Source organism: Hypomesus nipponensis, chromosome 22 (genome assembly GCF_054491055.1).
Source record: "Hypomesus nipponensis isolate SF chromosome 22, ASM5449105v1, whole genome shotgun sequence".
Taxonomy (NCBI): domain Eukaryota; kingdom Metazoa; phylum Chordata; class Actinopteri; order Osmeriformes; family Osmeridae; genus Hypomesus; species Hypomesus nipponensis.
In genome coordinates this window covers 11,534,673-11,551,623 of record NC_140382.1, presented here as the reverse complement: position 1 = coordinate 11,551,623, position 16,951 = coordinate 11,534,673, and the positions used below count along the sequence as shown (strand labels likewise).

Genomic DNA, 16,951 nt, shown 5'->3' with positions numbered 1-16,951 from the left:
GCAAACCCGAACCTGAAGAGTTATTTTTTCAACCAATCCCAGTCAATATTTGTATTTATTTTATTGTATTTCAAGTATTTTTCTTGTCACATTCAGTTTTTAAATTATATGCATATTTTGAAGGGTTTCTTCATATCAACAAAAAATGTTTTTGCAAATAACTTTTTACAAGCATAGTCATTAGAGGGTTAAGAACAAGGATATGTTACGAAAATATAAATATACGAAAAAAGAAATTATTTGCATTTCTCTTGCAGTCCAAAGCATACAGCAGCTCAACTTAATGTATACATTTGAAACCAATTTGACTCCTCTAGGGGGGGGGTGAAGAGATGGAAGAAAAAAGGACCAGAAGGACAATGCTGCTGTTGTGTTTAGCTGGTAAGAAAGTGTTTTCCAGGGTGTGTACATTGTGAGAAATTGTGCACTAAGTAAGATTTCAAGTTATATGTAATGGCAAATTAAAAGTTTGAAATCAAGCCACAAAGTAATACCAATGCCTATGACAATATTTGTGATTTACAATATGGTATCTTGATCGTCTATAGTAATGTCTTTGAATGCTATTTGGAAAAATATACTGTTTCCAAAAAGTTGTGCGACGAATGTGTTTATTTGTTCAAAATGTTCAATAATGTAAAATTTTCCAGTGCTAACAACATCAATAACTGCGGAGTCAAGCACAGAGGCTCCAACAACAACCACAGGTGAACCTACAAGTACAACAGCTCCTCCGACAACAACCTCAGCTGCTCCCATTACAACCACAGCTGCTGCTACAACTACAGCAGAGGCTCCGACAACAACACCGGCTGCTCCCGCTACAACCACGACGTCATCTACAACTACAACAGATGCTCCCACTACAACCACTCTTGCACCTACAACTACAACAGAGGCTCCAGCAACTACCACAGCAGCGCCCACTACAACCACAGCCGCCTCAACAACTACTACAGACACTCCGACAACATCCACAGCTGCAGCTACAACTACAACAGATGCTCCAACAACAACCACAGAGGCTCCAACAACAACCACAGCTGTCCCAACAACTAACACAGAGGCTCCAACAACAACCACAGCTTCTCCCACTACTACCACAGCTGCTCCCACTACAACCACAGCTTCTCCAACTACAACCACAGCTGCCCCTACAACTACCACAGAGGCTCCAACAACAACCACAGCTGCACCTACAACTACAACCGCTGCTCCCACTACAACCACAGCTCCCCCTACATCTACCACAGATACTCCAACAACAACCACAGAGGCTCCAACCACAGCTGCCCCTACAACTACCACAGAGGCTCCGACAACAACCACAGCTACTCCCACTACAACCACAGCTGCCCCTACAACTACCACAGAGGCTCCAACAACAACCACAGCTGCTCTCACTACAACCACAGCTTCTCCCACTACAACCACAGCTGCCCCTACAACTACCACAGAGGCTCCAACAACAACCACAGCTGCTCCCACTACAACCACAGCTGCCCTTACAACTACCACAGAGGCTCCGACAACAACCACAGCTACTCCCACTACAACCACAGCTGCCCCTACAACTACCACAGAGGCTCCAACAACAACCACAGCTGTTCTCACTACAACCACAGCTTTTCCCACTACAACCACAGCTGCCCCTACAACTACCACAGAGGCTCCAACAACAACCACAGCTGCTCTCACTACAACCACAGCTTCTCCCACTACAACCACAGCTGCCCCTACAACTACCACAGAGGCTCCAACAACAACCACAGCTGCTCTCACTACAACCACAGCTTCTCCAACTACAACCACAGCTGCCCCTACAACTACCACAGAGGCTCCAACAACAACCACAGCTGCTCCCAGTACAACCACAGCTGCCCCTACAACTACCACAGAGGCTCCGACAACAACCACAGCTGCTCCCACTACAACCACAGCTTCTCCAACTACAACCACAGCTCCCCCTACATCTACCACAGATACTCCAACAACAACCACAGAGGCTCCAACCACAGCTGCCCCTACAACTACCACAGAGGCTCCGACAACAACCACAGCTACTCCCACTACAACCACAGCTGCCCCTACAACTACCACAGAGGCTCCCACTACTATCACAGCCTCTCCCACTACAACCACAGCTTCTCCCACTACAACCACAGCTGCCCCTACAACTACCACAGAGGCTCCAACAACAACCACAGCTGCTCTCACTACAACCACAGCTTCTCCCACTACAACCACAGCTGCCCCTACAACTACCACAGAGGCTCCAACAACAACCACAGCTGCTCCCACTACAACCACAGCTGCCCCTACAACTACCACAGAGGCTCCGACAACAACCACAGCTGCTCCCACTACAACCACAGCTGCCCCTACAACTACTACAGAGGCTCCAACAACAACCACTGCTGCTCCCACTACAACCAACGCTGCCCCTACAACTACCAAAGAGTCTCCAACCACAACTTCTCCCACTACTACCACAGCTGCTCCCACTACAAACACAGCTGCCCCTACAACTACCACAGAGGCTCCGACAACAACCACAGCTGCTCCCACTACAACCACAGCTGCCCCTACAACTACCACAGAGGCTCCAACAACAACCACAGCTGCTCTCACTAAAACCACAGCTTCTCCCACTACAACCACAGCTGCCCCTACAACTACCACAGAGGCTCCAACAACAACCACAGCTGCTCCCACTACAACCACAGCTGCCCCTACAACTACCACAGAGGCTCCAACAACAACCACAGCTGCTCCCACTACAACCACAGCTTCTCCCACTACAACCACAGCTGCCCCTACAACTACCACAGAGGCTCCAACAACAACCACAGCTGCTCCCACTACAACCACAGCTGCCCCTACAACTACCACAGAGGCTCCGACAACAACCACAGCTGCTCCCACTACAACCACAGAAGCCCCTACAACTACCAAAGAGTCTGCAACAACAACCACAGCTGCTCCCACTACAACCACAGCTGCCCCTACAACTACCACAGAGGCTCCAACAACAACCACAGCTGCTCTCACTACAACCACAGCTTCTCCCATTACAACCACAGCTGCCCCTACAACTACCACAGAGGCTCCAACAACAACCACAGCTGCTCCCACTACAACCACAGCTGCCCCTACAATTACCACAGAGGCTCCTACAACAACCACAGCTGCACTCACTACAACCACAGCTTCTCCCACTACAACCACAGCTGCCCCTACAACGACCAGAGAGGCTCCCACAACAACCACAGCTACTCTCACTACAACAACAGCTTCTCCCACTACAAACACAGCTGCCCCTACAACTACCACAGAGGCTCCAACAACAACCACAGCTGCTCCCACTACAACCACAGCTGCCCCTACAACTACCACAGAGGCTCCAACAACAACCACAGCTGCTCTCACTACAACCACAGCTGCCCCTACAACTACCACAGAGGCTCCAACAACAACCACAGCTGCTCTCACTACAACCACAGCTTCTCCCACTACAACCACAGCTGCCCCTACAACTACCACAGAGGCTCCAACAACAACCACAGCTGCTCCCACTACAACCACAGCTGACCTTACAACTACCACAGAGGCTCCGACAACAACCACAGCTGCTCCCACTACAACCACAGCTGCCCCTACAACTACCACAGAGGCTCCAACAACAACCACAGCTGCCCCCACTACAACTACAGCTGCCCCTACAACTACCACAGAGGCTCCAACAACAACCACAGCTGCACTCACTACAAGCACAGCTGCTCCCACTACAACCACAGCTTCTCCAACTACAACCACAGCTGCTCCCACTACTACCACAGCTGCTCCCACTACAAACACAGCTGCCCCTACAACTACCACTGAGGCTCCGACAACAACCACAGCTGCTCCCACTACAACCACAGCTGCCCCTACAACTACCACAGAGGCTCCAACAACAACCACAGCTGCTCCCACTACAACCACAGCTGCCCCTAGAACTACCACAGAGGCTCCGACAACAACCACAGCTGCTCCCTCTACAACCACAGCTGCCCCTACAACTACAACAGAGGCTCCAACAACAACCACAGCTGCTCCCACTACAACCACAGCTTCTCCAACTACAACCACTGCTGCTCCCACTACAACCACAGCTGCTCCCAGTACAACCACAGCTGCCCCTACAACTACCACAGAGGCTCCGACAACAACCACAGCTGCTCCCACTACAACCACAGCTTCTCCAACTACAACCACAGCTCCCCCTACATCTACCACAGATACTCCAACAACAACCACAGAGGCTCCAACCACAGCTGCCCCTACAACTACCACAGAGGCTCCGACAACAACCACAGCTACTCCCACTACAACCACAGCTGCCCCTACAACTACCACAGAGGCTCCCACTACTACCACAGCTGCTCCCACTACAACCACAGCTTCTCCCACTACAACCACAGCTGCCCCTACAACTACCACAGAGGCTCCAACAACAACCACAGCTGCTCTCACTACAACCACAGCTTCTCCCACTACAACCACAGCTGCCCCTACAACTACCACAGAGGCTCCAACAACAACCACAGCTGCTCCCACTACAACCACAGCTGCCCCTACAACTACCACAGAGGCTCAGACAACAACCACAGCTGCTCCCACTACAACCACAGCTGCCCCTACAACTACTACAGAAGCTCCAACAACAACCACTGCTGCTCCCACTACAACCAACGCTGCCCCTACAACTACCAAAGAGTCTCCAACAACAACCACAACTTCTCCCACTACTACCACAGCTGCTCCCACTACAAACACAGCTGCCCCTACAACTACCACAGAGGCTCCGACAACACCCACAGTTGCTCCCACTACAACCACAGCTGCCCCTACAACTACCACAGAGGCTCCAACAACAACCACAGCTGCTCTCACTACAACCACAGCTTCTCCCACTACAACCACAGCTGCCCCTACAACTACCACAGAGGCTCCAACGACAACCACAGCTGCTCCCACTAAGACCACAGCTGCCCCTACAACTACCACAGAGGCTCCGACAACAACCACAGCTGCTCCCACTACAACCACAGCTGCCCCTACAACTACCACAGAGGCTCCAACAACAACCACAGCTGCTCTCACTACAACCACAGCTTCTCCCACTACAACCACAGCTGCCCCTACAACTACCACAGAGGCTCCAACAACAACCACAGCTGCTCCCACTACAACCACAGCTGCTCCAACAACAACAACAGCTGCTCCCACTACAACTACAGTTGCCCCTACAACTACCACAGAGGCTCCAACAACAACCACAGCTGCACTCACTACAAGCACAGCTGCTCCCACTACAACCACAGCTTCTCCAACTACAACCACAGCTGCTCCCACTACAACCACAGCTGCCCCTACAACTACAACAGAGGCTCCAACAACAACCACAGCTGCTCCCACTACAACCACAGCTTCTCCAACTACAACCACTGCTGCGCCCACTACAACCACAGCTGCTCCCAGTACAACCACAGCTGCCCCTACAACTACCACAGAGGCTCCGACAACAACCACAGCTGCTCCCACTACAACCACAGCTTCTCCAACTACAACCACAGCTCCCCCTACATCTACCACAGATACTCCAACAACAACCACAGAGGCTCCAACCACAGCTGCCCCTACAACTACCACAGAGGCTCCGACAACAACCACAGCTACTCCCACTACAACCACAGCTGCCCCTACAACTACCACAGAGGCTCCCACTACTACCACAGCTGCTCCCACTACAACCACAGCTGCCCCTACAACTACCACAGAGGCTCCAACAACAACCACAGCTGCTCTCACTACAACCACAGCTTCTCCCACTACAACCACAGCTGCCCCTACAACTACCACAGAGGCTCCAACAACAACCACAGCTGCTCCCACTACAACCACAGCTGCTCCAACAACAACAACAGCTGCTCCCACTACAACTACAGCTGCCCCTACAACTACCACAGAGGCTCCAACAACAACCACAGCTGCACTCACTACAAGCACAGCTGCTCCCACTACAACCACAGCTTCTCCAACTACAACCACAGCTGCTCCCACTACAACCACAGCTGCCCCTACAACTACAACAGAGGCTCCAACAACAACCACAGCTGCTCCCACTACAACCACAACTTCTCCAACTACAACCACTGCTGCTCCCACTACAACCACAGCTGCTCCCAGTACAACCACAGCTGCCCCTACAACTACCACAGAGGCTCCGACAACAACCACAGCTGCTCCCACTACAACCACAGCTTCTCCAACTACAACCACAGCTCCCCCTACATCTACCACAGATACTCCAACAACAACCACAGAGGCTCCAACCACAGCTGCCCCTACAACTACCACAGAGGCTCCGACAACAACCACAGCTACTCCCACTACAACCACAGCTGCCCCTACAACTACCACAGAGGCTCCCACTACTACCACAGCTGCTCCCACTACAACCACAGCTGCCCCTACAACTACCACAGAGGCTCCAACAACAACCACAGCTGCTCTCACTACAACCACAGCTTCTCCCACTAAAACCACAGCTGCCCCTACAACTACCACAGAGGCTCCAACAACAACCACAGCTGCTCCCACTACAACCACAGCTGCCCCTACAACTACCACAGAGGCTCAGACAACAACCACAGCTGCTCCCACTACAACCACAGCTGCCCCTACAACTACTACAGAGGCTCCAACAACAACCACTGCTGCTCCCACTACAACCAATGCTGCCCCTACAACTACCAAAGAGTCTCCAACAACAACCACAACTTCTCCCACTACAACCACAGCTGCTCCCACTACAAACACAGCTGCCCCTACAACTACCACAGAGGCTCCGACAACAACCACAGCTGCTCCCACTACAACCACAGCTGCCCCTACAACTACCACAGAGGCTCCAACAACAACCACAGCTGCTCTCACTACAACCACAGCTTCTCCCACTACAACCACAGCTGCCCCTACAACTACCACAGAGGCTCCAACAACAACCACAGCTGCTCCCACTACAACCACAGCTGCCCCTACAACTACCACAGAGGCTCCAACAACAACCACAGCTGCTCCCACTACAACCACAGCTTCTCCAACTACAACCACAGCTGCCCCTACAACTACCACAGAGGCTCCAACAACAACCACAGCTGCTCCCACTACAACCACAGCTGCCCCTACAACTACCACAGAGGCTCCGACAACAACCACAGCTGCTCCCACTACAACCACAGAAGCCCCTACAACTACCAAAGAGTCTGCAACAACAACCACAGCTGCTCCCACTACAACCACAGCTGCCCCTACAACTACCAAAGAGGCTCCAACAACAACCACAGCTGCTCTCACTACAACCACAGCTGCCCCTACAACTACTACAGAGGCTCCAACAACAACCACTGCTGCTCCCACTACAACCAACGCTGCCCCTACAACTACCAAAGAGTCTCCAACAACAACCACAACTTCTCCCACTACTACCACAGCTGCTCCCACTACAAACACAGCTGCCCCTACAACTACCACAGAGGCTCCGACAACAACCACAGCTGCTCCCACTACAACCACAGCTGCCCCTACAACTACCACAGAGGCTCCAACAACAACCACAGCTGCTCTCACTACAACCACAGCTTCTCCCACTACAACCACAGCTGCCCCTACAACCACCACAGAGGCTCCAACAACAACCACAGCTGCTCCCACTACAACCACAGCTGCCCCTACAACTACCACAGAGGCTCCAACAACAACCACAGCTGCTCCCACTACAACCACAGCTTCTCCAACTACAACCACAGCTGCCCCTACAACTACCACAGAGGCTCCAACAACAACCACAGCTGCTCCCACTACAACCACAGCTGCCCCTACAACTACCACAGAGGCTCCGACAACAACCACAGCTGCTCCCACTACAACCACAGAAGCCCCTACAACTACGAAAGAGTCTGCAACAACAACCACAGCTGCTCCCACTACAACCACAGCTGCCCCTACAACTACCAAAGAGGCTCCAACAACAACCACAGCTGCTCTCACTACAACCACAGCTTCTCCCATTACAACCACAGCTGCCCCTACAACTACCACAGAGGCTCCAACAACAACCACAGCTGCTCCCACTACAACCACAGCTGCCCCTACAACTACCACAGAGGCTCCAACAACAACCACAGCTGCACTCACTACAACCACAGCTTCTCCCACTACAACCACAGCTGCCCCTACAACTACCACAGAGGCTCCAACAACAACCACAGCTACTCTCACTACAACCACAGCTTCTCCCACTACAAACACAGCTGCCCCTACAACTACCACAGAGGCTCCAACAACAACAACAGCTGCTCCCACTACAACCACAGGTGCCCCTACAACTACCACAGAGGCTCCGACAACAACCACAGCTGCTCTCACTACAACCACAGCTGCCCCTACAACTACCACAGAGGCTCCAACAACAACCACAGCTGCTCTCACTACAACCACAGCTTCTCCCACTACAACCACAGCTGCCCCTACAACTACCACAGAGGCTCCAACAACAACCACATCTGCTCCCACTACAACCACAGCTGCCCTTACAACTACCACAGAGGCTCCGACAACAACCACAGCTGCTCCCACTACAACCACAGCTGCCCCTACAACTACCACAGAGGCTCCAACAACAACCACAGCTGCTCCCACTACAACTACAGCTGCCCCTACAACTACCACAGAGGCTCCAACAACAACCAGAGCTGCACTCACTACAAGCACAGCTGCTCCCACTACAACCACAGCTTCTCCAACTACAACCACAGCTGCTCCCACTACAACCACAGCTGCACCAACAACAACCATAGCTGTTCCAACTACAACCACAGATTCTCCCACTACAACCACAGCTGCTCCCACAACAACCACAGCTGTCCCAACAACTACCACAGAGGCTGCAACTCCAACCACAGCTGCTCCCACTACAACTACAGCTGCCCCTACAACTACCACAGAGGCGCCAACAACAACCACAGCTGCTCTCACTACAAGCACAGCTGCTCCAACTACAACCACAGCTGCTCCCACTACAACCACAGCTGCCCCTACAACTACCAAAGAATCTCCAACAACAACCACAGCTGCTCTCACTACAACCACATCTTCTCCCACTACAACCACAGCTGCCCCTACAACTACCACAGAGGCTCCAACAACAACCACAGCTGCTCCCACTACAACCACAGCTTCTCCCACTACAACCACAGCTGCCCCTACAACTACCACAGAGGCTCCAACAACAACCACAGCTGCTCCCACTACAACCACAGCTGCCCCTACAACTACCACAGAGGCTCAGACAACAACCACAGCTGCTCCCACTACAACCACAGCTGCCCCTACAACTACTACAGAGGCTCCAACAACAACCACTGCTGCTCCCACTACAACCAATGCTGCCCCTACAACTACCAAAGAGTCTCCAACAACAACCACAACTTCTCCCACTACAACCACAGCTGCTCCCACTACAAACACAGCTGCCCCTACAACTACCACAGAGGCTCCGACAACAACCACAGCTGCTCCCACTACAACCACAGCTGCCCCTACAACTACCACAGAGGCTCCAACAACAACCACAGCTGCTCTCACTACAACCACAGCTTCTCCCACTACAACCACAGCTGCCCCTACAACTACCACAGAGGCTCCAACAACAACCACAGCTGCTCCCACTACAACCACAGCTGCCCCTACAACTACCACAGAGGCTCCAACAACAACCACAGCTGCTCCCACTACAACCACAGCTTCTCCAACTACAACCACAGCTGCCCCTACAACTACCACAGAGGCTCCAACAACAACCACAGCTGCTCCCACTACAACCACAGCTGCCCCTACAACTACCACAGAGGCTCCGACAACAACCACAGCTGCTCCCACTACAACCACAGAAGCCCCTACAACTACCAAAGAGTCTGCAACAACAACCACAGCTGCTCCCACTACAACCACAGCTGCCCCTACAACTACCAAAGAGGCTCCAACAACAACCACAGCTGCTCTCACTACAACCACAGCTGCCCCTACAACTACTACAGAGGCTCCAACAACAACCACTGCTGCTCCCACTACAACCAACGCTGCCCCTACAACTACCAAAGAGTCTCCAACAACAACCACAACTTCTCCCACTACTACCACAGCTGCTCCCACTACAAACACAGCTGCCCCTACAACTACCACAGAGGCTCCGACAACAACCACAGCTGCTCCCACTACAACCACAGCTGCCCCTACAACTACCACAGAGGCTCCAACAACAACCACAGCTGCTCTCACTACAACCACAGCTTCTCCCACTACAACCACAGCTGCCCCTACAACCACCACAGAGGCTCCAACAACAACCACAGCTGCTCCCACTACAACCACAGCTGCCCCTACAACTACCACAGAGGCTCCAACAACAACCACAGCTGCTCCCACTACAACCACAGCTTCTCCAACTACAACCACAGCTGCCCCTACAACTACCACAGAGGCTCCAACAACAACCACAGCTGCTCCCACTACAACTACAGCTGCCCCTACAACTACCACAGAGGCTCCGACAACAACCACAGCTGCTCCCACTACAACCACAGCTGCCCCTACAACTACCAAAGAGGCTCCAACAACAACCACAGCTGCTCCCACTACAACCACAGCTACCCCTATAACTACCACAGAGGCTCCGACAACAACCACAGCTGCTCTCACTACAACCAGAGCTGCCCCTACAACTACCACAGAGGCTCCAACAACAACCACAGCTGCTCTCACTACAACCACAGCTGCTCCCACTACAACCACAGCTGCCCCTACAACTACCACAGAGGCTCCAACAACAACCACAGCTGCTCTCACTACAACCACAGCTGCTCCCACTACAACCACAGCTGCCCCTACAACTACCACAGAGGCTCCAACAACAACCACAGCTGCTCCCACTACAACCACAGCTGCCCCTACAACTACCACAGAGGCTCCAACAACAACCACAGCTGCTCCCACTACAACCACAGCTGCCCTTACAACTACCACAGAGGCTCCGACAACAACCACAGCTGCTCCCACTACAACCACAGCTGCCCCTACAACTACCACAGAGGCTCCAACAACAACCACAGCTGCTCCCACTACAACTACAGCTGCCCCTACAACTACCACAGAGGCTCCAACAACAACCACAGCTGCACTCACTACAAGCACAGCTGCTCCCACTACAACCACAGCTTCTCCAACTACAACCACAGCTGCTCCCACTACAACCACAGCTGCACCAACAACAACCATAGCTGTTCCAACTACAACCACAGATTCTCCCACTACAACCACAGCTGCTCCCACAACAACCACAGCTGTCCCAACAACTACCACAGAGGCTGCAACTCCAACCACAGCTGCTCCCACTACAACTACAGCTGCCCCTACAACTACCACAGAGGCGCCAACAACAACCACAGCTGCTCTCACTACAAGCACAGCTGCTCCAACTACAACCACAGCTGCTCCCACTACAACCACAGCTGCCCCTACAACTACCAAAGAATCTCCAACAACAACCACAGCTGCTCTCACTACAACCACAGCTTCTCCCACTACAACCACAGCTGCCCCTACAACTACCACAGAGGCTCCAACAACAACCACAGCTGCTCCCACTACAACCACAGCTTCTCCCACTACAACCACAGCTGCCCCTACAACTACCACAGAGGCTCCAACAACAACCACAGCTGCTCCCACTACAACCACAGCTGTCCCTACAACTACCACAGAGGCTCCAACAACAACCACAGCTGCTCTCACTACAACCACAGCTTCTCCCACTACAACCACAGCTGCCCGTACAACTACCGCAGAGGCTCCAACAACAACCACAGCTGCTCCCACTACAACCACAGCTACCCCTATAACTACCACAGAGGCTCCGACAACAACCACAGCTGCTCTCACTACAACCAGAGCTGCCCCTACAACTACCACAGAGGCTCCAACAACAACCACAGCTGCTCCCACTACAACCACAGCTGCCCCTACAACTACCACAGAGGCTCCAACAACAACCACAGCTGCTCTCACTACAACCACAGCTGCTCCCACTACAACCACAGCTGCCCCTACAACTACCACAGAGGCTCCAACAACAACCACAGCTGCTCCCACTACAACCACAGCTGCCCCTACAACTACCACAGAGGCTCCAACAACAACCACAGCTGCTCTCACTACAACCACAGCTTCTCCCACTACAACCACAGCTGCCCCTACAACTACCACAGAGGCTCCAACAACAACCACATCTGCTCCCACTACAACCACAGCTGCCCTTACAACTACCACAGAGGCTCCGACAACAACCACAGTTGCTCCCACTACAACCACAGCTGCCCCTACAACTACCACAGAGGCTCCAACAACAACCACAGCTGCTCCCACTACAACTACAGCTGCCCCTACAACTACCACAGAGGCTCCAACAACAACCACAGCTGCACTCACTACAAGCACAGCTGCTCCCACTACAACCACAGCTTCTCCAACTACAACCACAGCTGCTCCCACTACAACCACAGCTGCACCAACAACAACCATAGCTGTTCCAACTACAACCACAGATTCTCCCACTACAACCACAGCTGCTCCCACAACAACCACAGCTGTCCCAACAACTACCACAGAGGCTGCAACTCCAACCACAGCTGCTCCCACTACAACTACAGCTGCCCCTACAACTACCACAGAGGCGCCAACAACAACCACAGCTGCTCTCACTACAAGCACAGCTGCTCCAACTACAACCACAGCTGCTCCCACTACAACCACAGCTGCCCCTACAACTACCAAAGAATCTCCAACAACAACCACAGCTGCTCTCACTACAACCACAGCTTCTCCCACTACAACCACAGCTGCCCCTACAACTACCACAGAGGCTCCAACAACAACCACAGCTGCTCCCACTACAACCACAGCTTCTCCCACTACAACCACAGCTGCCCCTACAACTACCACAGAGGCTCCAACAACAACCACAGCTGCTCCCACTACAACCACAGCTGTCCCTACAACTACCACAGAGGCTCCAACAACAACCACAGCTGCTCTCACTACAACCACAGCTTTTCCCACTACAACCACAGCTGCCCGTACAACTACCGCAGAGGCTCCAACAACAACCACAGCTGCTCCCACTACAACCACAGCTACCCCTATAACTACCACAGAGGCTCCGACAACAACCACAGCTGCTCTCACTACAACCAGAGCTGCCCCTACAACTACCACAGATACTCCAACAACAACCACAGCTGCTCTCACTACAACCACAGCTGCTCCCACTACAACCCCTACAACTACCACAGAGGCTCCAACAACAACCACAGCTGCTCCCACTACAACCATAGCTGCCCCTACAACTACCACAGAGGCTCCGACAACAACCACAGCTGCTCCCACTACAACCACAGCTGCCCCTACAACTACCATAGAGGCTCCAACAACAACCACAGCTGCTCCCACTACAACTACAGCTGCCCCTACAACTACTACAGAGGCGCCAACAACAACCACAGCTGCTCTCACTACAAGCACAGCTGCTCCAACTACAACCACAGCTGCTCCCACTACAACCAACGCTTTCCCTACAACTACCAAAGAGGCTCCAACAACAACCACAGCTGCTCTCACTACAAGCACAGCTGCTCCCACTACAACCACAGCTTCTCCAACTACAACCACAGCTGCTCCCACTACAACCACAGCTGCACCAACAACAACCATAGCTGTTCCAACTACAACCACAGATTCTCCCACTACAACCACAGCTGCTCCCACAACAACCACAGCTGTCCCAACAACTACCACAGAGGCTGCAACAACAACCACAGCTGCTCCCACTACAACTACAGCTGCCCCTACAACTACTACAGAGGCACCAACAACAACCACAGCTGCTCTCACTACAAGCACAGCTTCTCCAACTACAACCACAGCTGCTCCCATTACAACCACAGCTGCACCAACAACAACCACAGTTTTCCCCACTACAACCACAGCTTCTCCTAAAACAACCACAGCTCCTCCCACTACTACCACAGCTGCTCCCACTACAACCACAGCTTCTCCAACTACAACCGCTGCTGCCCCTACATTTACATCTGGTGCACCTATAATCGTAATAGAGGCTCAAACAACAACAACAGCTGCTCCTATTACAACAACAGCCGCACCTACAACTACATCAGAGGCCCAAAAAACAACAACGGCTGCTCCCACAACAACCACAGCTGCACCTAAAATTACCACAGAGGCTCTAACAACAACCACATCTACACCTACAACAGGTGCTCCCACAACAACCACAGCTGCACCTACAACCACAACGGGTGCTCCCACTACAACCATAGCTGCACCTAAAACCACATTAGGCATTCCCACTACAAACACAGCTGCACCTACAACTACCACAGCGGCTCCGACATCAACCACAGATTCTCCCACTACAACCACAGCTGCCCCTATATCTACATCAGTTACACCTATAATCCCTACAGAGTCTCAAACAACAACAACAGCTGCTCCCAGTACAACCACATCTGCACCTACAACTACAACAGAGTCTCCAACAAAGACAACAGCCACTCCTCCTACATCCACAGCTGCCCCTGCATCTACAGCAGGCGCTCCCACAACAACCACTGCTGCCCCAACAACTACTACAGAGGCTCCAACAACAACCGCCGCACCTACTACTACATCAGCTGCACCCATAACCACAACAGAGGCTCAAACAACAACAGCGGCTGCTCCCACTACAACCACATCTGCACCTACAATTACCACAGTCGCTCCAATAACATCCACAGATGCACCTACAACTACTACAGCTGCTCCCACTACAACCACAGCTTCTCCTATAATAACTACAGTGTCTTCAACAACAATAACAGCTGTTCAATCTACAAATGCTCCAACCATTTCAACTACCACAGGTATTACCACAATGAGAAGTTCATTAATATGAATCAGAACATCAGCTCCTGTCACTGTAATGCAGCTTACTCTTCCAAAAAAAGGCAATGTAATGTCGATGCTTTGCAAGAAGTTGGTCATTGAATTAAAATGTGTATTCAAACAAACATTTCTTTTTCACAGAACTGCCATCGTCTACCACAATTGCTTCCTCTACAAGCATCACAAGTTTGACATCATCCGCCATTCAAACCACTTCCGACAGCACTATGGCAAGAGAAAGACCCAAACTTGCGGTCACTTTACTATTTTTCACAAACTCTCTGTTTTCCCTCCCAATAATTAAAGTCCCAAATAATTTGTTTACATATTCATAAAATAATTCATATATATATGATGTTTCTTACTGTATATATATATATATATATATATATATATATATATATATATACAGCCAGAAAGTACATGTATATACAAACAGAATATACAAAATATAGTTCAATTTAAAATGAATTACATATTATTAAAGACACTTACCATGATGTAATGTTTTCTAAGAAATATCGGTTGGCTTGTTAACTACAATTTACAATGAGTTGGCCCTGTATCTCAAATCGCACACTTTTCTTTTACTTTTAGTATATTGCTGTTGGCCATACAAAGTATGTACTGTTGCATTATGTATGCATGCAATTGGGGCAAAACTTCATAATAATATCACGCCTTGAACTTTGACAGCCTTGCTCATAAAATACATTTCTCAAAGTTGGTTACGCAAAATGTTAATGAAAAATGGTGGCGGCAAAACGTTCTTTTACTTGGAGATACATTTACATTTAGTCATTTAGTCATTTAGCAGACGCTCTTATCCAGAGCGACTTACAGTAAGTACAGGGACATTGTCCCCGAGGCAAGTAGGGTGAAGAGCCTTGCCCAAGGACACAATGTTTTTTGGCACAGCCGAGAATCAAAACAACAACTTTCTGAATAATAGCCCGACTCCCTAACCGCTCAGCCATCTGATAGAAAACCATGCATAGCTAACCATCCTGTTGGAGGACAATCAGCAGAGCACTGCTGCTGTTACTTTGGCGTATATGTAGTTCAGTTAATGTGACGTATCTTACACTGCGCAGAGCGCTGTTGGTCGGAGTAGCAAGAAAAGCACGCTGGTTTATATACGGTAAAATGCGACCAGATGCAGTAGGACATCATGTTTTTTTTCATCCACTCTGACAACATCAAGGCTACTCTGAGTGAAACATCTTCAAAGAGTCACATTATTGCTTCAAGGATTCTACATTTAATGTAAGGATGAATTACAATGTTTATGTTATGTTTATTCCAAGTCGAATGTGCCCTAACCAGATTGTGTATTGAAGGAGATTATTCCCTCAACACAGGCAAAGCCTAGTCTCTGTAAGGTTTTCTTGTAATCAGGCTTAATCACAAAATACTAAATACAATGTTAGAATGATATGCATGCATCAAAAGTAACATGAATACATGATTTGAACTCTTACATGTTAAACATAAGGTGATCAAATTATGTTCATTCAACAACTAATCTATCCAATCTTCTATTGTCTTTTACAGATCACTGGTTCACCAACTGTCAGTCAAGCATCTACAACATTTTCATCTACAACAGACACATCTTTAACAATGGCATCAACCATAGCTACTGCACACTCCACAATGGCAATCTCAACCCCAACCGTCACACTAAATACAAGTATCGCAACAGCCCCAACTTCTCTACCACATTCAACTACATCCACAACCACAACAGCTATACCTGCGACACAAACTTCTAGCACTACCAGATTAGCCACCACTAGCACAGTCGCATCGACAGACCCCCCTCAGAAAAATGAGGGTTACCTCTTTT

The 16,951-nt window shown here is 50.8% G+C and overlaps 1 protein-coding gene across 1 annotated transcript; it reads left to right on the top strand.

The window, feature by feature from the left end:
* The first annotated feature begins 624 nt into the window (after window positions 1-624).
* LOC146236484 (uncharacterized) lies at window positions 625-16,943 on the top strand. The gene is made up of 6 exons (XM_084687015.1): window positions 625-707; window positions 771-1,024; window positions 14,399-14,474; window positions 14,517-15,080; window positions 15,244-15,332; window positions 16,657-16,943. The coding sequence occupies exons 1-6, from the start codon at window positions 625-627 to the stop codon at window positions 16,875-16,877; spliced, it is 1,287 nt and encodes a 428-aa protein (XP_084543141.1). The 3' UTR covers window positions 16,878-16,943.
* Window positions 16,944-16,951: the final 8 nt, after the last annotated feature.

Bases quoted from the DNA above. Each gene is read 5' to 3' on its own strand.
- LOC146236484 (XM_084687015.1), top strand. From the start codon at position 625: ATGTTCAATAATGTAAAATTTTCCAGTGCTAACAACATCAATAACTGC. The intron at 1,025-14,398 runs GCTCCAACAACA...ATTACCACAGAG, and splicing joins CTCCAACAACAACCACAGAG to GCTCTAACAACAACCACATC. The intron at 15,081-15,243 runs GTATTACCACAA...TCTTTTTCACAG, and splicing joins AACCATTTCAACTACCACAG to AACTGCCATCGTCTACCACA.